Below are 24,596 nucleotides of genomic sequence, written 5' to 3' on the forward strand. Positions count from 1 at the left end.
TAATTTTCAATTAAAATAAATCATTGAATATTGTACTAAACTATTTTATTTTCTCGCAATCGTAGTGAAAAGCAGAGTGTAACACGTGGGTCTTAACCCATTATAAACTCGGTTTCTATTTAGCGTAGCGTAGTCCAACCCATTATTTATATTATTTCATCTTACTACTCGTAATTTCAAGCAAATGAGTCCATATCGTAGGTAACGTTTAACTATGTCGCTATTTCCTGGGTAGTTTGACTCGGTTAGACTTCCTGGATAGAGATGATTTCCTTCAATTCAGCGTTATTAAACTGTGTGGACTGTCTTCCATCCACATGAATCGTTATTTAAAAAAATGCAAAACGTAATACAATAAATTATTATAAAAAGAAATCTTTTAAGTGGGTTGTATAATAATTGAGTTCAATGGATGCAGATATTTTTGAGATTTTCATGAATTTTTAAACGTATACAAATCACCTTGAGATTTGTATACATAAGAATTCCCCGTTAGCTATTACAGTTACGCAAGCAACCAATAAGCTATCGGCAACAAACAGATACTCTAGCCGCAATGATAAATACCACGAGCCTAGCCGGGCTGTAGGCAGTCTTAGGGTCCTGCAATGCTTCCCGAAGGCTGGTGACCCTACGCAGAGGAGAGTGGAGGACAAATGCGCTGGCAGTACATGGCAGCGAGCAGCGACTATAAGCGGATTCCGCATAGACCTGTGTAATTCGATCATTTCGTAAAACCCGGGTCGATCGCGACCCATTCTCATGGTAATCGGGTCTTAAAGATTCGATCATTTCGATCATTCGGGTCACGGGTTGTTCGGGTTTTGTGTATCGTTGCGAAGCGGCTTGAAGTAGGTAGGTATTTGAACTGAACACCCGTAAGACCCGAACCGGGATCCGATCGTTTGATCGACTGGCGGATTCAAAACAAAGATATGCCTACTATGAGTTAAATAAATATTATGGTTTGTAATTGTATCGCTTTTGCGTGGTGATACAATTATTAATGTTGTCATCTTCTAAATTTATATCCAAATAGTGGGAAATTTTATTTTATGTTTTTATGAACATAGATAAAATTATGTAAAAAAATTAAAGTTAAACATAACACAACATCTCAATTATAGTAATTGAGATGTAGTGTTATGTTTAACTTTAATTATTTTATATAATTTTATCTATGCTAAACTATACTAATTATATATAAACTATTGCTAAAAGTAATATATATTTTAACGAGAATAAAAAATCATATAAACAGATTATGTAATAAATAATAATTATAAAATTAAGAGGGCGTTCTCTTTTTTTAACTTTATTACAGAATCTGATTTTATGATACAGGCAATTTAAACGAAATTGAAGTAAACGTAAATAATTATTTACCTATATAGTAATTATGAAATATTTCATTATAAGTATTTAGACGGAGCGTTTAAATTATTAAAAACGCTCCGTCTAAAACTCCGTCCGCTTTAGCCGCAAAGTTACTTTTACAAAATGGCTCTGCTATTATTAAATATGTACTATATATTATACAATAGAAAAATGTCAAACACCCTATTTTACTTATGCGCTAACACTTAATCGTATAACTGTAAAGTCTGTTGGTATTCACTATTTATTATTTTTCAGATACATTTATACCTATTTAAATGACTATCACTGTATTGTACATAAAATACGTATCATTATTATCTATATATTAAAGTCCTTATTGTTATGCACTTAAAGTTCATATTATTCCGGACAAACGATGTTTTTAAGAGTGAGCGCTCCTTCACACAATTAGTTTTTGTTTCTAAACTTGTTCTAAATTGTGATTTAAAAATAAAATTTGAGAAGCTTTATTTGGTTTTAAGGAACTTCTTTTATTGCTTATTGTCATGCCAGCCTTGGAAAATATTCTCTCGCATGGCACAGATGTTGCGGGCACGCATAGTCGTCTTTTCATCAGTGTATATAAGTGGGGATATAAATTTTTGCGATCATTCCACCACTTTAATGGATCATCGGACCTGAAAAGTAATGGAATTATACAATTGTTATTGTGCAACATACTAACAAAAACAGAATATGATGAATAAAAACGATGAACCGATACGGACCTATTTATTAATGGCTCATTTAAATATTTGTCGAGTTCTACAATACTTGCGGCTGTAGGATTTTTTATGATATCATTTTCAACTTCTTTGTCAAAATCAGCCCACATGCTACTCGTAGAAGATGACGCCTGCGCCTCATTCATAGTCGGAGCAATTTCGAGCAATGGTATTGAATCTTGTGCGGCTAAAGAGCGAAGTTTTCTTTTTATACCTTTTAGACAGGTATCGTATTTTTCCATGGTAGTAAATGCATGCTTTTTAAATCTTGGATCTAAAAAAGATGCCTCCGTGACTAATATGTTATTTTCAAGGTCACGGAACCGACTATTTAATTGTTCTTGTAGATCGTTTAAAAGTTGAAGATATTGATCTGAACCATTTTCAATCAGATTTTTTGTCACGTGATTTTTCATTATTTTTACCAAAAGCATAACTTTTGATATTGTAACTGATTTTTCAGCACTTATTTCTTCCGTCACTTCGTAAAATATTTTCAAGATATTAATGCACTGCTCTATCAGCAGCCAATCTTCAGGTGATAAGGTGTTGAGGCGCGGTTGTTCGATAGCAAGAGTACTTACTACAGCATCTTTAATTTTTAATATACGTGTCAACATGTCATAAGTGGAGTTCCATCTGGTAACAACGCTCTGTTTTAACTTTAAGGGTGGTAATTCCATCTGTGTCTGCATAGCTTGTAGCCGACTGTTTGCAGAAGAGCTGTGCTTAAAATACTCCACTATCATTTTTACTTTATCTAGCTGTGGTTTCATAGCGTTCAAACTATGTTGGACGACAAGGTTTACTGTGTGGGCAAAACATGGAAAGTGTCGCCAGGTTGTTAAATGAACAGCCGCTACAATATTTGCCGCGTTATCTGTTATAATCCCTGCTATTTTGTTTGTGATTCCCCAATTCGACGTTTCATTTTTTAAGAAGTTTGACAAATTTTGTGCTGTATGACGTTCGTCTAATTGGGAACAGCCTAACAAAACTGATTTAAGCAGGGAGTTTTTGTTGATAAAATGAGCTGTAAGGGCTATAAATGCTGTGTTATTAATAGATGTCCAACCATCAGTAGTAAGGCATACAGCCTCAGCTTCGGCAGTCAATTCTAAAACCTTTTCTTTAGTACTCTGGTACAATTTAGGCACTAAACTAGATGATATAGTTTTGCGAGTGGGTAATCTATATGTCGGCAATATCATTTTGTACATTTTTTTAAATTCTTCTTCTTCCACAATTGAAAAGGATGATAACCTTTTACTATGAATTTAACAATTTGGAGATCAAGTTGCTTGGACGTACTAAGGGGTAATGGTCTCGTAGACTTCATAAAACTATCAATCCTTGAGTGTTCAGATGGTTTACTTGTTTGGGGCGCAGTCGAAATAGAGGAAGAGCCTTCTTCTGACGTTAATGGAATACTACTTAAATCAACAGATTCCGCGGTATTTTGCTCTATACGTGGTTGTAAGGTCGTATGAAAACTTGGATTTATTGGAGCCTCTATCGTTACTGTCCCATGTAGTTTTTTTAAATGTCTTGTTAAATTTCCGGTACCACCACCACTGTAACTAATTAGTTTGGAACAGTACTCACATTTTGCCTTGTCTTTGTTGACTATAGTAAAATGCTTCCACACATTACTCCTTTTTTTTGCAAGATACGACATTATTATTCTATTAATCTTATTTAATTTAAAACTATAACTATATAACTATAATACACACACAAACTAATTAATTAAAAAACTTCTACTTTTATTAACTTTTCTCGAAAATTAATATAAAAACATATTTTATATATAAAATTACAGCTTAAATGTAAGTAAAACGAATTTAGTTACAGTCACAGTGCAACGGCAGTTAGAAATGCAATGCAATTATACTCGAATTTCTATGGATAGCTAAGTCCTTACTTGCCCATAAAGCTTTAAGAATTTCTCAAGTGGGTATTGACAAAATAGCAATTAACTAAGAGCCTGCGGCAGTCAGACATTCCTCATATTATAAAACCTGAGAGTTCGTCAGCCTATTTTCCTACCATAGTTAATTACGGTAGCCAACTATGGGCCGTGATGGCTTAGGAAAGTAGCAAGTTTCAAGGGCCCATATAGCCATCCAAGTTTATAGCAGATTTTTAATTAAATATTTTCCTTGGCATAATATAATAATAATTCAAAATGTTAAAATAAGGTATTGAAGCAGTCTTGAATTTGAAGAAACTTTAACGTAGTTTTGAATAAAATAATACTACAAATAAAGAGCCTTTTATAACGGCGGCATTTCCATTATTTTTATTATATACTATTGTGTCATTATTATTATATTAATTGATTATGAAACGCAGCTAAAATTCACGTGATATTAGGTCGGAGTATGCCCAACTAGTTTCGAACCCATACGGGGCCCTTATTCAAGAGCTGGTTGGATTATTATTATAGTTAGACATATACTGTCGCGACACTTTTTGTAAAAAAATATGTGTTCTGCAAATTTGTAGTACATTATTTTATTATACATAATGAGATTCCGTGCTTACCTATGGTAAGAGTATGTCAATCTTCCAGTTTCATAAAATTATGTACGTCTGGCTATCACAGGCTCTCGGTCTATAAGCGGAAATAAAAAAAAACAATGGGTGTGGAATAGTACCTATTTTCTAAGCCATATCGCCATATCACCAAAAAAAATTTACATAAATTTAAATGTCACTTATCACCCCAAGTGGACTGCCTCGTTGGTACAACGGATAACACAGTGGAACGGTTCTGCAGACTTAAGTACTTCATAACCGTGTCGTAACACCACTGTACTTCGGAGAATTCAAATTCAAAATTAATTCACTTGAATTAGGTTTAATAACAAGCACTTTTGAAACGTCAGGTTATGCTGTTATAATATGATAGTGTAACTAAAGTCTTACGAAAGTTCTGAAGGCGCCTTGGTCCGAGAAGAGCTTATAAAAACACAGCCAGGGTATCGCCTTATTTTTGTGACATTCCACAATGTTGTCGAAAACTAAGTACCCCGTCATATAATGCAAGTAATTCACAAGGTTTTTCGTCTTTTATAATCATGTCATATTATACAGTAATCATTTATATTATGATGAGATTTTTCTATAAGCTTGAGCTTAATAAAAACCGTGAGCTGATTGAGAGACTTGTCAATGATTTCATGGCGTAGTTTATAAATTTTATTATAATAATAAAAGTAATTATAAAATCGGAGAGCACGTCGGTCGCAGCCATTATTGTTAAGATCTGGTAGTGACTAATTTATAATAAAACATCACCTTAAATTCGCTTTGGACCAGCATGGTGGGTTTAAGCTCTACATCCGAAATTCTTTCTGCTATAAGGAGGGTAGAGCGACTTAGTTCTGTAGTGCACCTTTAATAGGCTGATAGATAATGCCGTTGACCATAGCATGACCCAAAGAATACCAATTGCTATATAATGTGCCTCTCCAAGTCACTTCTTGTGACTATTCTATTTCATTCATTTATAGTTCCAAATTAAAATCCTTTGAAGAATTGCTAAACTGTACTTAGTAGCTTTCAAACTGTCAATATAATATATCCGTATACAGTAATATGTATACGGATATATTATATTATAAGACGTACTGCCAAGCGATTTAGCGTTCCAGTACGATGCCGTGTAGAAACCTAAAAGGGGTGTGGATTTTCATCTTCCTCCTAACAAGTTAGCCCGCTTCCATCTTAGACTGCATCATCACTTACCATCAGGTGAGATTGTAGTCAAGGGCTAACATGTAAAGAATTAAAAAAAAAATGTGGGAAATTTTCAGTTACAAAAATTTTTTATTTCACCACTTGACAGAACCTCAAATACAAGTTGTGAGTCCTATTTTACGCATAAAAAAGTTCGTAAATCAACACGAACACAACATAATATCTATGCAAACTATTTAAAAATTATATACACGGCATTTTTAGAAATCCAGGGCAAAACTTTAAATACGGCAGCAAATAACTATTTTAGTTTCGCCAACAGTATAGGTATAGATTGCTCTAAACTACAAAAACATCCTCTTTCGCGATCCAAAGTCCAAACAAATGCACTAATTAACAGATACCAGGTATACCATTTAACAGACAGAGTAATACATATCTGCCTTTACATACGAATATAAGAGACAACTACAGATTGTAATTACTAAATACAAATGCAATTGAGCCTGATAATTGTAACACTAATACAATCAAAATAAAGTTCAATTTAGTGTGATGGGGTCGACAGATCGAGTGTTTTAGACCGCGACCCGATTATTTACGAGAACTACAGATTTGAGAGTTATTGTAATGAAAATAAAGTTCAATTTAGTGTGGTTGGGTCGAGTGATCGAGTTTAATATATAGATAACCAAACGGGTCCCACAAGATCGGGTGTTTTAGACGTCCGCGACCCGATTATTCACGAGAACTACAGATTTGAGAGTTATTGTAATGAACATAAAGTTCAATTTAGTATGGTAAACAAAAATCTTTCAATCTTTTGATCGAGTCGGCACCCGGCGGGTCTCCAAACGGGTCCCACAAGATCGGGTGTTTTAGACGTCCGCGACCCGATTATTCACGAGAACTACAGATTTGAGAGTTATAGTAATGGACATAAAGTTCAATTTAGTATGGTAAACAAAAATCTTTCGATCTTTTGATCGAGTCGGCACCCGGCGGGTCTCCAAACGGGTCACACAAGATCGGGTCTTTTAAATGTCCACGACCCGATTGCTCACGCACAAGTAGTGATCGGGTCTCGGAGATTTGATCAATCGCGATCGACACAGGTCTAATTCCGCATTCAGCCGCGGACGGGCCGAGCGCGCGCGTGTCGCTGCCACGGACGCAACCTACACCAACACTGACGCCATTGAACCGGGCGACTTGTCATCATCATTCAAAATGATAGGTGAGAACTTTGTCTATCTTTGCATCATTACCAGCCGCTGCTGATACACTTGATTGATGTTAATTTTTTCATTTGTTGAATTTTCCTCAAATTGCGATTTTTAGCTATTAGCTGTCAATTTTTCATTTTTTTTTTCGTTTCGTTAAACTTAATTTTGTTTATACACGTATAATTTTATGAACCTTGAATTTTATTGGTATTATTTTTGTGTAAAATATCTTTTTATACCTTTAATAATAATTGTAGCCTATTTACAACGTTATTAACGAAAACAGGAAATTTTCATTTTTAACGTTGAAAGTGAAATATAAAATAATTCGTCCATATACAACGGGCGAGGATATAACGAAAGTGGGGGCAGGGTGAGCGGGCGCGCGCGGGGTGCGGTAAAGTGCGGATACGGGGTCGCTGGCCCAAACACGTGGAGGCCCACCGCGGCGATAACTGTTCGAAACCGCGGTGGGCCTCCACGTGCAGTCGGAGGACATTCACTTCGCCTCGTTCCGCGCTCTCCCCTCCCGGTCCGCACCCCTGCGTGGCCGTATGTGCATCCTGATATTCCCGATCGCGGCATACCATCCACAACAGACATTGTACTGCGACCGGTCGCAGCGACACGTCGCGGTCGGCCACCGAGACCTACCACTCGTTACCGCTAATTATAGCTCGGCTACAACTGAAGCATGACTGATTTATCGAGCGTTGTTGACCTCGGCTCTTGTCCTGCAGGCGTGGAGGAGCGCTCGCACCAGTGCAAGGAGTGCGGGCTGCGGCTGGCCACCCGCAGCGCGCTCACGGCGCACTCGCGCTCGCACCGCGAGGCGGCCGACGCGCACCGCTGCGACGTGTGCCACAAGACCTTCGCCGTGCCCGCGCGCCTCGTGCGCCACTACCGCATCCACACCGGCGAGCGGCCCTTCAAGTGCGAGTACTGCCACAAGATGTTCAGCGTCAAGGAGAACCTGCAGGTGCACCGCCGCATCCACACCAAGGAGCGGCCCTACCGCTGCGGCGTGTGCGGCGCCGCCTTCGAGCACTCGGGCAAGCTGCACCGCCACGCGCGCATCCACACGGGCGAGCGGCCGCACGCGTGCCCGCACTGCCCCAAGACCTTCATCCAGTCGGGCCAGCTCGTCATCCACCTGCGCACGCACACCGGCGAGAAGCCGTACCGCTGCCCCGCGCCCGGCTGCGGCAAGGGCTTCACGTGCTCCAAGCAGCTGAAGGTGCACTCGCGCACGCACACCGGCGAGCGGCCCTACACCTGCGAGATCTGCCTGCGCGACTTCGGCTACAACCACGTGCTCAAACTGCACCGCTTCCAGCACTTCGGCGAGCGCTGCTACCGCTGCACCGTGTGCGACGGCACGTTCAACACCAAGAAGCAGATGGAGGCGCACATATACAAGGAGCACGGGGCGGAGGCGCCGAGCACGCCCCCGGCGCAGTACTCGGGGCCGCTGGTCGTCAACGGGAACGTGATGTGCGACATCGTCGAGGCGGCGCTGCAGCAGTTGCCGCCGACGCCGCCGTCCTCGCCGCCGTCTCCCCCCTGCCCCGCGCCTTGCGCCGCCCCCTGCACCGTGCCGTGCGCCGCTCCCAAGTCAAACCAGACCCTGTCGGCGTCTCTCTCGATCCTTTCCCTGACTCCGTCGCCGTCGCCGCCTGCGATAAACACTTCCGTGACGATGATGACTCTCGCGCCCTCCTCGCTGCCCCCCCGGAAGCGCAAGCTCCTCCTCCTCCCGCACGTGGAGTCGGTCCCGGCCGAGCCGGTCGTCCGTCACACGTCCGTTATACAGTTCGCCCCCGCGGCCGCGGGTTTCTCGTAGCAGTTTATTAGTTCATAATTAGTTTACTTTGGTAAGGCTTTATTCTAATCAGATGACTGTATGAATCTTTAGCAAATTAGATTTAGCGAAGCATAGAATGATTGACTATTAATGTAGTGTGTAAGAGCTAGGTTTGTGATGTTTTGTATGCTGCAATGATGTTTTGTTTTAATCTTGAGAAAAGACTAAAAGATGTTCGATGTATTTGTGTTGTCAATATTAATAGAAATAAGTTTTGTATTTATCTATCTACTGTGAGTGTAAACATTTGTCTCAGTAAAAATGTAAACTATGAATACATTTTTTATTATTTATTTCCTCCTTAGTACTAGCGGACGCCTGCGACTTCGTCCAATTCATTTTTCCACAATTCCCGCGGGAATCATGGATTTTTCCGTGAAGAAAATATATGTGTTAAATGTTAGAGTAAATTCATTAAAATAAAAGATTTCCATTCCAAATGTCTGCCATAGCTTCAGTTGCCACAGCTTTACTCTGCCGCAGCGCAGAGGTACAAACATACACTCAACTCAAACAAAATTTCCCCTATAAAATATTAGTGTGACTTAATACATTTACACCTTTACATAATACATAACTAGCCGTGTGTGTGTGTGAGCCGTGATAACCCAGTAGATGTGGCTTCTGCCTCCAATTCCGGAGGGTGTGGGTTCCGCCCGCGCTTAATTCGGGGAAACAAAGATTCTGTGTACCGATTTAGTTTCCTACCATGAAAACTGCAAAAAGTCTCATATAAAATTTCACCCCCTCTTTTAAGGGGTTAGGGGCGTATTTTCAAGAAATAAAAATGATGCACGGTTTTTTTAGTCACAATTAATCTGCATACCAATTTTTTTGCTTTATAACTTGAAAATTGCGGAATGCTCCATACAAACTTCCACTCCTCATTTTAGTAAGGGGTTATAAAGAGACTATGTCACTCTTCATACTTTCAACTATCTCCACTTAAAAAATCACGTTAATTCGTCACTCCGTTTTGCCGTGAACTCACGGCAAAACGGAGTTTAAAGCCGGACAAACAAACAGACACACACTTTTACATTTATAATATTAAGTATGGAATTATTGATAAACAGGCCCAGTCCGTGTTTTTTGTTGACGGCATCGCGATTTGAGACCATAATACGGAGAAGGTTACAGGATATTTTATTGCGAAAATAAATTCAGAAGGGGGTGAAATAGGGGTTAAAAGTTTGTATAGAAAGTCCTCCATTTTTAAAGTAACATTTATAAAAAAAAATCCATAAATCACGAAAAAAATGAGAAATGTTAAGTGATTCCAGAATTTTTAAAATTCAACCCCTGAAGGATTGAAATGGGTTGAACTTTGTGTAAAAATAAAAATCAGCCATTCTTTAAGTTATATTTGTAAAAATGGACTCCAAACGGTCAGTTTAACATAAAAAGAGAACTTCGAAAATTTCACCCTTGTGCTGTTAAATAAGGGTTAATTTTTTTTTATGAAACTTCGTCATTTTTCAAAATATGTTCACGGTAATAGATACATTGAATGTCGATAGAATTTGAAATGCATTAGAGACTTCGACCAGTTAGGGATAATAAAAATTACCCCTAAAGGGCTGAAAGGAGTTAGAATTTTTCTAAAATCATCTGGCATTTAAAGTTTTGTTCTATAAACGATTGGTTAGTCATAAAACATTTTAACCCTATGGGGTTAAATAGAAGTTGATGTTTTTAATGAAAGACATTTTTCAAGTTATGTTCACGGTAGAAGTAGGTCATTGACTATCCTTAGAAAGTGAAATGCAATGGGGATGAAAAAAAATATTCCCTAAGGGCTTGAAAAGGTTAAAATGTTTGAGAAGATTGTTGATTTTTACACAAATTTTAACCTTTGTTATGTTATGGAAGTTATGTTTTCTAAAAAATGGTCTATAAAAACGGAACATTTCTTTTGCTTTTTTGTTTGGGTAAACCAAGAATTTCGAAAATTTCACTCTTATCATATAAATGTCGTTGGCAAGGACATAGAATATATTATATTATTTTTTGGTGCTTTATATTTTCGATATGTGAGTTTACCTTGTCATCTTCAAAAAATGACAGACTATTTTGTATATATTTTGAGTATGATACTGGTCCTTCCGGTCCTTCTATAATAACTGGTCTTAGAATAATATACTACATTGGTCTAAGAATATACATTTAGTGCGACATTTATGAGTAGAAGTTAATAAAAATGGAACTGGGACTTTAGCCTGGGAAGAGTCACACGACGCTTTAGGTGTTTTTTGTGATTTTTATCCAAGGCATTTGATTGTGTGCATCATGAAACATTGGTAATTGAAACTACATTACTACGAAATTACTGAAAAATCACTAAATTGACTGAGTTCCTATTTGATGAATTGAATTCAGAAGGTGGATAGCAATGTATGTAGCAATGGGTCTGTTGTAAAAATGGGGGTTCCTCAAGGATCTGTACTAGGACCATTTATTTTTCTCATTTATATTAATGACCTTTCTTATGTTGACAAGGATAATCGTGAGATAGTTTTGTTTGCAGATCACCACTAATGTTTAAAATTAATAGAGGAGAAATAAATTATGACGATGTAAACAACTCTCTCGTGAAATTGGTACATTGGTTTGAAGCTAATAACATAGTGCTCAATAAGAGTAAAACAAAATGCATGAAATTTACATTGCCTAACGTCCAGCAAGTAACAGCCAATGTTAAGCTTAATAATGAGGAATTAGATCTGGTTGATACTACTGTTTTTCTTGGAATTACATTAGATGCTAAGCTACAGTGGGGCCAACATGTAAATAATCTATCGAACAGACTTAGTTCAGCTGCATATGCGGTTAAAAAAATCGTCATATAGCTGACACAGACTGCTTGACTTGTTTACTTTAGCTACTGTCATGTTAATATGTCTTATGCTATTTTACTAAGGGGTAATGCTGCTAATATTGATAGTGTGTTTGTCCTTCAGAAGAGAGCTATTCGTGAGATATATAAAATGGGCCCTAAAGAGTCATTAAAGGAAGAAATTTAAAGAAATATAAATTATGACTGTACATTGTCAGCACATATTTGAGAATAGGCTACTCGCCTGCTGTACAAAACTAAGAAGAGTTTTTGCATATAGGCAGCTTATACGCCTAAAACTTCTAATCACGTTTTTATTTGTGAAAATAATCTCGTAATTGTAATCTATACTAATATTATACCTCGGCTGAACCGAACTCTGATCAAGATGAAATTTGGTATGATCGTAAATGGGACCTTGGAGCGAAACATAGAAAGATGTATCATTATAGAGCAACCAATCATTATTGATAGTTTTATCAGATTATTAAAATCATAGTGGAAATTCGGATAATTATAAGAAGTTTTACAATAAATATAATTAATTAAGATGAGATTGATTTGAATTTATTGAAATTTAATAAATGTAAATCATGAAATTACCTATGTTAGTACCCATAACACATAATGCTTACTTCTGGGCTAGAAAGTAAATATTTTCAAAATATACTTATAATTTATATTAGATGATAAATTTTTAACTGTTAATCTTATTTAAGATAAGAACATCATAGATCAAGAAGATCATAGGTATAGAACAAAATATCAATTAATGTCAAGTATCAAGGTAGTTGCACAAGTGGGTGATTGTACACAGGGTTACCCTATGAACGACTATAAGTGACTATAGCGCCCTCATTTATTTTCTACTCTTTTGTGTCGCACTAAGGTCGCACTATATTTTAGAAGAAATTAAAACTTTTTCTTCTTCTTTAATTTGATGGCTTTTGGTTATGCCAGGACAAAAATTAAAATTTATTTAAAGAATAGAAACTCATGGAAAAAAAAACCTGTGACGACTTTATTTTTCTGGAAGGTTAAAAAAAGTAAGAATCCAGTTCAATCAAACATTAAAAAAAAATTTAGACATTGACAATGACAATAATTTTGTTTGTTTTGTTTGACATTTGAATTTGACGTTTGTGTTTATGGACGCCGGGTAAATGGCGGGCGTCCTTTTTTGTATAACTTTGGTATAAGGCCGCTGCTTTTCTCAAAAGTGAACTGTGTATCTCAAAATAATAAGCAAATCATTATATCAAGATGGTAATATATATTTATTTCTTTTGTTCCTAGACATTTTATTCTCATTTTTTTCTATATTTGTTGAAATCACAGCCAAAACAAGTAATATTTGTTTTATTATTTCCAACCTAAGCAATTTCTTTTTGATGTTTTCAGACGATCGGAAAGAATAATAAGATGCAACAGCATCTAAACTATCGCGTACGAGTGATTCTACAGGATTCTCGTACGTTCATTGGGACATTTAAAGCATTTGACAAGCATATGAATTTAATTCTTGGAGACTGCGAGGAATTCAGAAAAATCAAGTCAAAAAACAGTAAGACGGCAGACCGAGAAGAAAAAAGAACGCTCGGTTTCGTATTGCTCCGAGGGGAAAATATTGTTTCTCTCACGATTGAAGGACCACCGCCCCCTGAAGAGGGCCTGCCTCGCGTACCACTGCCTGGGGCCATGGGAGGTCCAGGTGCCGGCAGATCAGCAGGCCGCGGCTCTGGAATGGGCGGGGCTCCTCCAGGCCTACAAGGGCCTACTAGAGGCGTCGGGGGACCCTCTCATCAACATATGGCACCAGGCAGAGGGCAGTTATCAGCTCCTCCGCAAATGCGCGGTGGACCTATGATGGGAGGACCACCTCCAGGAATGATGGGTGCACCCCCTGGAATGGGAAGGGGTGGTCCAGGTGGTCGTGGACCACCTGGCATGCGTAGATACTAGGATTATTGATGTGATTATTTCAAGTGTAATATTGTGTTTGACAAACTTTCAAAAAGGCTTTACAGCCTACTGTCTTACGGCCAAAATATGCAAAGTGTCCTGCAATTGTGGAGTTCTTCAGTTATTATTGTTCTAAGTTGTGTAACAAAAGTATACCTAAGAACCATTTTGATAAATACAGATAAGTAATATACTGCTAATAGTTTTTATTCAAATGCCAGATTATGCTCGTGAAAAGATTATGTACTCTGAATTAACCTCAATTTGTCATCTTTAAAAGCCAGCACATACTAATAGTCAGTTGTTCTGAATTTGGTGTCCCAAGTAATTTGTAAAGCTGCTTGCTGATTGTGCATTGTGCATGTGCGACTTATGTTATGCAGAACGCAGAACTTGGAATGACTAATTCTGCAACTGCTCCTATTTTCAGTTTAAGTTTATGGTCATTGAAAAAATGTTGATGAGTTTGAAGTTTGACTATTACCATATTAAGCCTCAATAGCTCAGTGGTAAAGAGGCCGAAATCATTGTAGTGGTGGTAGTTCGATTTCCACTCTCTGGACTATTGTGTTACCCACTCCTAACACAGTCTTTTCTGACTAATTGGAGGGCAAAGGGAATATTGATCATATTTAAAAGATATGGCAAATATTCTTTTACATGAAAAAAATATTAATGGTGTGAAATTAATTTATTTATCAACACAGCAACTTACCAAGTTCTCATAATGCCTGTAAGGCTGGGCATACACAAACAGCTGCAAAACTGCAAAGTGAACTACTGAGTTCTATGTACATACACATGAATTGCTGGAGCATTTCCAACGCCTTTGAGCAATTAGCAGCACAATGATATTTCATCATGTAATTAAAAAGTCGCCAGCACTCTGGCCAGTCAGTTGCTTCCATGGCGCAGTGGTATGCACAGTGGATTTACACGGAGGTCCTGGGTTTGATCCCTGGCTGGGCATATTGAGATTTTCTTTATTTGTCCAGGTCTGGCTGGTGGGAGGCTTCGGCCTTGCCTAATTACCACCCTACAGGCAAATACGTACCGCCAAGCGATTTAGCATTCCGGTACAATGCCGTCTAGAAACCGAAAGGGGTGTGGATTTTCATCCTCCTCCTAACAAGTTAGCCCACTTCCATCTTAGACTGCATCACTTACCATTAGGTGAGATTGTAGTCAAGGGCCAACTTGTAAAGAATAAAAAAAAAATGTCTCACATAGACGGCTTAAACTGTTGTCCATTATGTAGCTGGACTAGATTTAGTCTTTTTCCAGTAAAAAGACAAAACTGTTAGGTCCACTCGACTTTTATATCATCATCAGGCTATTTAAATACCAAGCTTGTAGAAAAGGGGATATGAAGTTCTATTCTGTTGCAAACCAGGTCAGCAAAGTTAGAGTCAATTGTTTGACTATTTATTATTTAACAATTAGTATCAGATGTTAATAATGATGACCGGGGCCTAACTTCTGCACTGGTTTGATTCCCACAAGTGGAAAATAATTATGACAATGCCCGCAATTATGCGACCATTATACTATTACAACTGTACAACAAGACACTGTATCATACACTTTGAGATTTTCTTTAGCAGTTCTTAATTTTAAGTCCTCTACTATTTGCTTGAAACAATCTGTAGTGTTTAATTTCTGTACTGTGCATTTCTCAGACTGTTCTTGTTCTGAAAATAGGCTAAAATGGCTAACCACAGGCTTAAAAAAGCAGTAAATTTTACTATATACATATCAAGAACTAACGAAGAATAAAAACTAAAGAATAAACGAATAAAAAAGAATTGCAGCTAAGGTGATGTGAAAATAAAAACTTTTAAAAAATTCATTCATTTTAATCTTGATACAATATAGTTTTCAATTATAATTGATTACAATGGTAGCATTTCAAGTAATATTGGTTTAAGTGTATTAACACACTAATATTAGGTTAATTATATTTATTTATATAATGTTAATAATTGACTATTTTCAGAAAACATTATTTTTTGATTCATCATTCAATTCACATTTTGATTATGTAATTATGAGAGAATTCCTTGGGACCAGGAACAAAATATTAATCATGTGTGTGGTGTGTTGTGGATTGTATTATTTACTAAATATAAACCAGCTCCCTGCCAAAGGAGACCAACTATTTTTCAGATATTTGGCAGAGCCAAATTTGATGAATAAATCGTTACAATGTCCAAATAACTAATTTTTGCAAATAGATAATAATATCAAGCCTACTGGCTGGTTTAATATGGATTACCTACATATAAAATGCACGATTTCTGTAAAAACACACACATTTCCAAAAATGACAGTGATTTTGAATTCAAAATGATATGATGAATTTTGATAATTCGGTGGTAATTTTTTTTTCGGTAACGTGCTGGGCGGTCTCTTCTCATTCTTGTATGTCAAGCGGTTTTCGAGATTTTGTGAGGAGCTATTAACTAAATAGTTAACTAAATTAACTAAATAGCACTATAACGTATACAGTGGCGTGCACAGGGTTTTTAACTAGGGTAGGTACAAAATGGAAAATTCCTATCGCAATACAGTAGCTCAATTTCGAAAATTTGACATGCGATATTCCATGCATATCGTCCAAACGGACCGTGAAATATGTCATTGATATTTTTCGTTTCGCGAAAACCAGTAGCAATGGACGTGAAATATATTATAATTTATTTTCGAGCAATTTGCTATAAATATTGATATTTTAGATGAAAATAGTCGGAAATTAACATTTTTCACCCTATTATTTGATAGGATGACTACGTTTTGTAGCTTAATTTAATTGTTGTAAAATAACCTAATGATCGATGGAGACGTCACTACACTATCGATAAATATTGAAGTATGATTGATACTAAAAATTGGTTTCGCGAAAGCATTTTGTAACTATGGGCCGCAATAAAATAAACTTCAAACTGACCTACGATTGTTTATTGGTTCGTAATGAGTTGACAGGGCATTTAGCATCTATGGTGTGTACACCACTGAACGTAATATCTATTGTATACTAGGAGAAAACTAAAAACAAACAAAACTTTAGCTAATAACCATTCTAATGGCAGTATCCACACGAGGGATGGCACCGTTGCCCCTCGACCCCGCACCTGCAGCCGCCGCTGGTGTCTCCCTTGCCCCCCGGACCCCATCGGCGGCCCTTCGTCACCCAGCATATCTCCGTCTTGCAAGCGGAGCATTTAACCCAGTCGCAGCCCCATTTCTTGGTTATGATAGCACTGCATTCGGGACACTCCAGTGCTTCTCCTCGAGCAATGAGCGACGCCAGCAGAGCTCGAGTCCCCTGGTCAGTTTGATTTGATTCAGCTGCGGTCACAGCTTCGCGCAGTTTCATTTGGTAATGTTCACAGGTTTCACCTTCGTGGACAGCCTAAAAAATAAAGTTGAAACTGTAAGGTAAAGTCGAAATTACTACGCACATTCATGTAATTAGGTTAAGCAAAAGGACATCTCAAATGTGATCATATTTCGTAGTTATTTCAACGAAATGATCTTGACTTCGCCATCTTACATCAAGTGGCAGAGATGTTTTGTTTTTACAAGCATCTAACAAGATAATTTCAACGAAACTACGTAAATTCCGGTTTTCCGTTAAAATAGAGTTACTTCATGCTACTACCACTACTTTATTATCGCCGCTATGTAAAATTATGATGATTACATTTGTTCGTTGAAAACACAATGTTAGATGACTATAAAAACGAAAATACGATGATAAATGTTGTAGTGACACATTTCAGTTTAAAATATTACCCATAATAAGCCTGCTGGTCATCATAAACATGTGATAATGTTTGTAAGAGTCAAAACATTATCATCCAAAACTTGCCAATCCACCTTGGAGAAGTGCGGTCTAACCGCCAAATCCACTACTCTAAATAACAAGGGAGGTCTGACCCTACAATGTGCTGTCAAAATCTCAGACGAATTACATATGGACTAGTATCACAACCAAATTCACAAATTGTCTGTCATTTCGTGAGGAAAACGAGCTTAGATTTGGTATATTATATACTTAACTAGAAGTTGTTGACCGTTTTTTACACCATTCAACTACACAAAAAAAAAAATGTATTTTTACGGAGCTCTGTAACCGACGAATACGATTACAAATGAAACATCGATTCTATACAGTCTTTATAATTGCATTTGATCGTTGATATTATACTATGACAGAAGAAGTAACGTCTAGAAAGGCAGATCCTTATGCAATTAGTCTAAGGTCAAAATAGGCTGTTAATGATGATGATGAGAAATACAGACAGAAGTATGAGAACTTTAAATACCTTTTTTTTTTTCGTAGGGGGGAAAATCCTCATGGACACCCATGTTGGGTAGTGCCGGACTCTTACCGGCTAAAAACCCCTCCTACCTTCTAGACGTTTGGTGTTCCTGCCATAAAGCCTACCACCAACGTCGCGAGTCTTATTTTACTTCCCATTCTCTCTTTCATCCTTCTCCTTGATCTTCATTGTATTGGAACTTTAAATACCTGGCAAGGGACACAATTAGTGTGCCGACAGACCGGGCAGGGGAACCTCCGGACCCCCGGCTCACAGAACGCCCAGCCCTTACAGTCTCGAGTGCGGCAGTGGAACGTGTTCCGAGTGCCGCTCTCCGCCGCAGCCAACCCTCGCGCCAGCCACCGCTCATACTCTTCCGCAGACAATATCGCGCGGATCTCCCGCTCTTGCAACGCTCCGGGACACTGGATCGCCGGACACGGCACAACCGGCTCCTCGCAATGGCGGATCACATCAACTAGACATTCCCTACAAAACGTATGAATGCATTCCCGCAGTACAACCCCGGCCCCGACATCACACTGCTCGATGCAAACGCCACATTCAAATGGCTCAGTATTTGGCACGAGAGCTTGCTGCTCTAGTTTCATTAATTCCGTGTAAACGTCACCTAATGCCGGGTCATTTATTTCGTTTGGTGCTTTTATTTGGGTGCGTTTGTCGTCTTTGATCTGCTGTGGGTTGTCCTTATTTGTTTCTAAAAATAAATATATTGCTGTGAATTCCTTTGTGGATACGTGATCATTATTTTATATGCAAATGAATAAATACACTAAGTACGAGTAAGTACCGTATTCATACGAGTATATTTATTTATTTATTTTCTGATGTCGTGATCGAATGGTACAAACATATTCAGGTACATTTACTTCGTTATTTTGTCTCATCACTACAAAGACAAACAGTTGGCATAACCTTGAAACAGCGCAGTTCAACAACCTTGTACAGTTCGAAGTTATATCGTGATCACTGAGGCATGAGCCTTTAGAACAAAAGGCTTCTTAAATTTGGACTGCCATAAATAATTTCTTGAACCGAATATTTTTTATAACCTCAATAAATCCTACTAAGTTCCATCAAGCCAGTAGAGGGCAGTAAAAACTAAAACTTACCTGATTCGACAAGACACAAATAGAATGGTGCGTTGAGGTCGGGTCCGGCTAGTGCAGTGAGCGGCGTGTTGTCGTCAGTGCATAGATTTCTGCCCACAATCCAACGCTGCAAACGAATATCCAACCCTAACGACGTTTCTACATGTCGTTTTAGTTCTACCATTCTGGCTTTCCTTGAAATCCGTAACGGTATCGGACCCCTTGCTGCTTCTCTGTCTTCAACCCATAGCTCAATTCTGAAATTATATTAACATAATTGAATTTACTTATCCACTAAATGTTTATGTGATCACCATTATTATCAGATATCAACCTATTTGAAAGGCCCACAATTGGTCTAGGTCACCCTAATCAGGAAAGAGAAATTCAAGCTTCAACCAATCACAATGCTCCACTGGTGGATCATAACTGACTGACTTTGACTCTGTAACTATCACAACTTGTCATTCTATTCCAGGAAGTCCTTGGATCCTAGTTTCCAAAGATTTACTATAATAATGATTAGGACAGATGCCATAGTCTCTGAGTCTGAGTTTAGTGTTGCAAGCGCCGTTCTGTACATTTTCCACCACATTTGAACACCTATCTGGCGCAGTTGTTAACGCTATAGTTTTCAACAGAGGTCCTAGTTTCAATTCATAGATCGGTTAGTTTAATATTTTATAGTTTCTACATTGACTCAGATCTGGTGGTAGGCTTCTGTCGTGACTAGTACCACCCTACCGGCAGAGACGTACCGCAAAGCAATTTAGCGTTCCGGTACGATGCCGCGTAGAAACCGTCTGAAGTATGGGTAGAAGTAAAACTTGTACCCCTTCCGCCTTGACTGCATTTTCAGTTACCATCAGGTGAGATCGCAGTCAACGTCAAGGGCTAACTTGTCATTGAATAACAATAAAAAACCCTTCACAAACATAAGAAAGGATTTTACTTACGGAATTTGGTTATCTGAGATTTGGCTGGATGTTGATGCGCTTGCCTCCGGCAAGATGTTTACTTCTGCACCGTTTGCGCTCACAGGTTTTTGTTTATCTTGTTGTTCTGATTGTTTTGTACCTGGCATATCCCTAAAATTTTCTATTTTTGACGGAGAATTTAGTTTTACCTGAAGTTTATAATGATTTTCTTCCCTTTTGATATTATGTATTCCTGCGGTTTTATTTGATAATGGCTCAGCAATAATTTGCGATGAAAACGATAGCACAGAGCAAGCTATTTTAAGTTTAGCTAGGTTCGCAGCAGCTTCAGCTGCTAATTGTTCGTTTCCTTCTGCAATTGCATGTTCAAGCTGGTTGATCAAATTCCTGCGTCTGTTGTGATGGTCAAGAACTTTTACATAAGACGAAGCATCTGTTTTGACGTCGGTTAAAACGTTTTTTGCGATTTGTTCTTTTTGATTATCTTCAACAATAGCTGGAGGATTTTCACATTTGTTATTTTTCGATGCTTCGGTATGTTGTGATTCTGATTTTTGGAGAACATCATTCACTACTTTTGTAATTGATGTACTCGGTGTTTGAACATTTACAAATGTGGGTGCCACGACTTTCTCGGGCAAAATTGTTGGCTGAGTTTGTGATATTTCGTGCTTTTTAATATTTTCCTCTTTTGTTGACACAATATTGCCAAAACTGCAGTCAGCAACTCTATCGTTTGGTGTTTTATATTTAGGGCAATAAAGCGGGTTTAATAAGGATGATACTTTTAAAGGCGTATTCAAATTATTGTTACTTGAGTTAATATCACCTTGACCCGCACTTTTAATTTCTATTTTAGAAGAAAGTGCATTACCTAATTGGGCCTTTTTCGTTTCATCTTTAGTATCGGATCCAGGACTATCACATTTTTTCAATTCAGCTAACTGTTTATTATTGCTTATGGGTGTTTTTGTATTACTTTGTTCTATATTTTCATGATTTTCAGTTCGATGTCCTTGTTTTTTGAGATCAGTATTTACCACCAATGGCGGAATATTTTTATTCTGTGTTTTTTTTTGTACTTCAATAAATGTTTGATTTACTGATATTGCATTAGTTTGAATATTAGAAGCTTTTTTTGCCTTGTTATCTTGTGTATGTACTAAAGATAAGTTGTGGTTTATGGTTCTTAAGTCAGGAGCTCTATGCATTCCATTGGCACCTTGTCTATCATCATTTAATGAATTAGCAGTTTGTTTATTAATATTTGGCGAATAAGTTTCATGCGTGTTGTTTACTAAATTACTATTACTATCCGGAGATTTTTTTACAGATTTTACTAGAATGTCCGGTGTGGAGACGTTTATATTAGCATTACTAATATTTGGTGAAGAAGTTTTGCAAGCTGACTTTCTATTTATTTCTGATATATTGTTGCCAATAAACGGTATAGAAAAATCTTTTGACGACGAAGGTTGTGAACTGAAAAATGTTTGTTTGGCAGTATTTTTTGACTCTGATGGTCTGCATTCTTTTTCATTAGAGTTAATATTATTAAAATTGCCTTTTATATTTTCATCGATGGTAGAACCTATCCGAAGTGTTGGAGTTTCTGTTGATTTAACAGTATCGTCATTATCTTTAGGGTATTTGGCGTTGTGCTTTGGTCGTTTTGGTAAAGAATCTTTCATTTCCTTTAGCATTTCCCTCAGTTTTTTCTTGTCATCTATTCCTTTACTTCGATTTGATTTTAAATCTTTTTGGTCTGTTTGTGTACATATATTCGAGGCATTTATGTGGACGTTTTTACTATTTTTGTTAGAGTTTTCTTTAATAATGCAATAAATACAACATGTAACAACAGGTTTATATTTCCTTAAGCAAGTCGTGCAGATCCAAGTTTCCTCAGTGGAATCTGGTCTAGAGCTATTATCAGTAAAACTATTGCGTCCGGAAGCTCGTAACATCTTGTTCGCCTCTATTATTTCAGCTGCTTGTTTATCTAACTCACTGATGCTAGGTAGTAATTTTATTCGGCTTGTGTCTATAGCCGAATTCCTTTTCTTACTATCGAAAATCTGCTTTAGAAAGCTTTTATCTGATCGCAATTTGATTTCTTTTGTTTCGTGTTTTGGCTGTTCTTCAATTTTATTTGCTAAAGTCAATTCAGTGCTAATAGACGTATTGTTAACAATTTCAGCTGAAGTGTTCATTTGTACGATTTTATTGATAGATATGTTTTCTTTATTTTCTTCAGTTAAATTGACTGGTGGTTTTGGTGCGGGTCTTTTTCGTTTATAGTTTCTAGGTAAGGTAGCGGAAACTACGACAGAAGGGGGTAGTGGAGCTCGTCGTTTTCCTGGGACGTAAGCCGTCCGACGTATACTCTCACTCGTCGCCCGTCGCTCCCTGTCTTGTCGTAATACAGTGTCCTTCTGCAGTCTACGCGCTGACGGCAGACTGAAAGCGTCGTATCCTAATCCCTCTTCTCGGAACAATCCGTATTTTCGGCGCAAGGTGAGGTCACGGTCGTGTTGTCTTTGTAAGCTTCTCTCCTGTAATCTCTTTTTGTAAGTCTCCGTCAAAGGATTCGGCGGGAGCACAAGCGGTGTGTTGCCGTGGTTGTAGTTGAGAGGCGCTAGGAAGTCGAAGCTGGCGACGCTGCGGTCCGACCCCACACTGGACACGCTCTCGCTTGACGAGGAGCGGTCAGTGCGTCGCAACCACGAAAAGAGCGTCCAAATCCCTGCAGACAGTGGGCGAGGGCGCGGCGCCTCTACCTCCACGTCGCCGTTCATTACCCCTGTAAAACACACGAATCGAGAATTAAAAACTCAAAAATTTTGTTTTAATTTCAAAAAGTAATCAATTTATTTTTTAGGTTTGAGCAAAATATACACAAAACAAATTATACGAGGAATTCCCCTTTGTTTAGATTTATAAATAGGTCAACACAAACATGTCTGATGTCGCGACGATCATATGAAAATATCTCCTAAAATTGAACACCTACTGTATTAGTAAAATATACTTTTATTAACAGTTTAAAAATTAACGAATCAGGAGACAAAAACACCACCAACCGCAGCAGATGACGACAATGACAATGGGGACCTAAAATAAAATAGCCGACTAATATACAAATATTTATAACACTTACAGACTGTCGTAACGGTGAGTAACTGCAAGGGTTGCAATCCAAAACTAGCACATGTTACCCGTGTACACCACGAGAAGGCAGCGAGTCAGCTACCATCACAGCTTTACTAAAACTCCATTTTTCAATTATTTTTGTTATGAAAGGATCTTGTACGTTCGAAGCATGTATTGTTAACTCCGTGCGGTCGTCGAGGTCGCGCGCGTCGAGCGGAGCGGCGCGCTACACTGTGCCCGCCCATCTAAATTTAGCAGGACTTTGCGATACAGTTTTCGCTATTTCTATTCATTCTCTTGCCTGACCTCACTTAAATTAGGATAGCTACCTCTTAAAAGGCGTCTTCGTTTACTAAGTAGCAGTCACAGTTTATCATTGACTTTATAGGAAATATTTAGGCTAATGCCAAATGTATTCACAATTAACTCAACAATGTCGGTATTGTCTCGTCTTTGACTTGTCCTTGTAGATCGTCTGAGACCAATTGCGCAAAATGGTTGACATCCTTTCTTTCATAAACCGTCCTAATAGATAGATTTTTTAGAATTGCTCTATTATTTTTATATTTTTGTTAATATAATTTTAAATAAAAATAATATAATTTTTAGTAATTACTTTATTAGCTCTATAGTTCTTTACAATTTGTATGTCGTATTTTATTTCTATTTCATGTAGTTGGCTACAACTTCATCTTTTTCGGATTTTACTATATTATCTACTACAACTATATGTATCTAAACAGATACTACTTACTAAAGATTTGTCTTTTTAACCGACTTCAAAAAGGAGGAGGTTCTCAATTCGGTCGGTATTTTTTTTTTTTTTTTTATGTATGTACACCGATTACTCAAAGACGCCTGGACCGATTTCAAAAATTGTTTTTTTGTTTGAAACGGTATAGTCCCCATTTGGTCCCATTGCCATCATGACAAGATCTGATGATGGAATCCTGGAGAAATTGAGGGGAACTTTCGAAAATTATATGGGTGTCTAGTGTGTTCGTAAACTTTTCCATTTAGTACCTTTAAGAAATACAAAATTATGAAGGTTTGAAATCGATCTGATGATGGAGTCATAAAACAGACGAGGGAACTCCTTGGCGATTTACAGCAGTTACCTTGTGTTTGGGCTTGATTAATTTGTATTAATGAGAACTTTCCACATAGATAGGTTGTGACTGTCATTTAGGGGTTTGGTGATGAAGACCAAGGACAATTAAGGGAACTCCTTAACAGTTTACAGTAACTACCTTGTGTTTGGCCTTGATTAGTTCGTATTGCTGAGAACTTTCTACCTAGATGAGTTGTGTCTGTTATTATGGGTCTGATGATGAAGACCAAGGCCAATGAAGGGAACCCCTTGACGGTTT

General features: G+C 37.8%; 3 protein-coding genes across 4 annotated transcripts; 2 read left to right on the plus strand and 1 right to left on the minus strand.

Annotated features, from left to right (window-relative positions):
- Positions 1–675: 675 nt before the first annotated feature.
- On the plus strand, positions 676–9,175 carry LOC112052235 (Krueppel homolog 1-like). The gene is made up of 3 exons (XM_024091240.2): positions 676–698; positions 6,931–7,047; positions 7,777–9,175. Exons 2-3 carry the CDS (start codon positions 7,041–7,043, stop codon positions 8,877–8,879), a joined length of 1,110 nt encoding a protein of 369 aa, XP_023947008.1. The 5' UTR covers positions 676–698; positions 6,931–7,040; the 3' UTR covers positions 8,880–9,175.
- A 3,667-nt stretch (positions 9,176–12,842) lies between these two features.
- Positions 12,843–13,893, plus strand: LOC112052230 (small nuclear ribonucleoprotein-associated protein B). Its single transcript, XM_024091231.2, has 2 exons — positions 12,843–13,002; positions 13,138–13,893. The coding sequence occupies exons 1-2, from the start codon at positions 13,000–13,002 to the stop codon at positions 13,696–13,698; spliced, it is 564 nt and encodes a 187-aa protein (XP_023946999.1). The 5' UTR covers positions 12,843–12,999; the 3' UTR covers positions 13,699–13,893.
- A 1,640-nt stretch (positions 13,894–15,533) lies between these two features.
- LOC112052244 (uncharacterized) lies at positions 15,534–23,697 on the minus strand. Of its 2 annotated transcripts, none has more exons than XM_024091251.2 (5): positions 23,234–23,697; positions 20,092–22,876; positions 19,157–19,392; positions 18,233–18,741; positions 15,534–17,110 (listed from the first exon to the last, which is right to left on the minus strand). In XM_024091251.2, the coding sequence occupies exons 2-5, from the start codon at positions 22,869–22,871 to the stop codon at positions 16,778–16,780; spliced, it is 3,858 nt and encodes a 1,285-aa protein (XP_023947019.2). In that variant the 5' UTR covers positions 22,872–22,876; positions 23,234–23,697; the 3' UTR covers positions 15,534–16,777. The 2 variants fall into 2 exon arrangements, with proteins under 2 accessions (XP_023947019.2, XP_052746665.1); XM_052890705.1 differs by lacking the exon at positions 23,234–23,697 and adding an exon at positions 23,033–23,150.
- Between the last annotated feature and the right edge of the window lie 899 nt (positions 23,698–24,596).

The sequence above is a fragment of the Bicyclus anynana genome, chromosome 3, assembly GCF_947172395.1.
Source record: "Bicyclus anynana chromosome 3, ilBicAnyn1.1, whole genome shotgun sequence".
Classification (NCBI taxonomy): domain Eukaryota; kingdom Metazoa; phylum Arthropoda; class Insecta; order Lepidoptera; family Nymphalidae; genus Bicyclus; species Bicyclus anynana.

What these genes read in the sequence shown, in the direction of transcription:
- LOC112052244 (XM_024091251.2), bottom strand. Translation starts at nt 22,871, where the DNA reads ATGAACGGCGACGTGGAGGTAGAGGCGCCGCGCCCTCGCCCACTGTCT. An exon ending in ATCTCAGATAACCAAATTCC is followed by an intron (nt 19,393 to 20,091) that starts GTAAGTAAAATC and finishes ATATAATTTCAG; the next exon opens with AATTGAGCTATGGGTTGAAG. An exon ending in TTTGTGTCTTGTCGAATCAG is followed by an intron (nt 18,742 to 19,156) that starts GTAAGTTTTAGT and finishes ATTTATTTTTAG; the next exon opens with AAACAAATAAGGACAACCCA.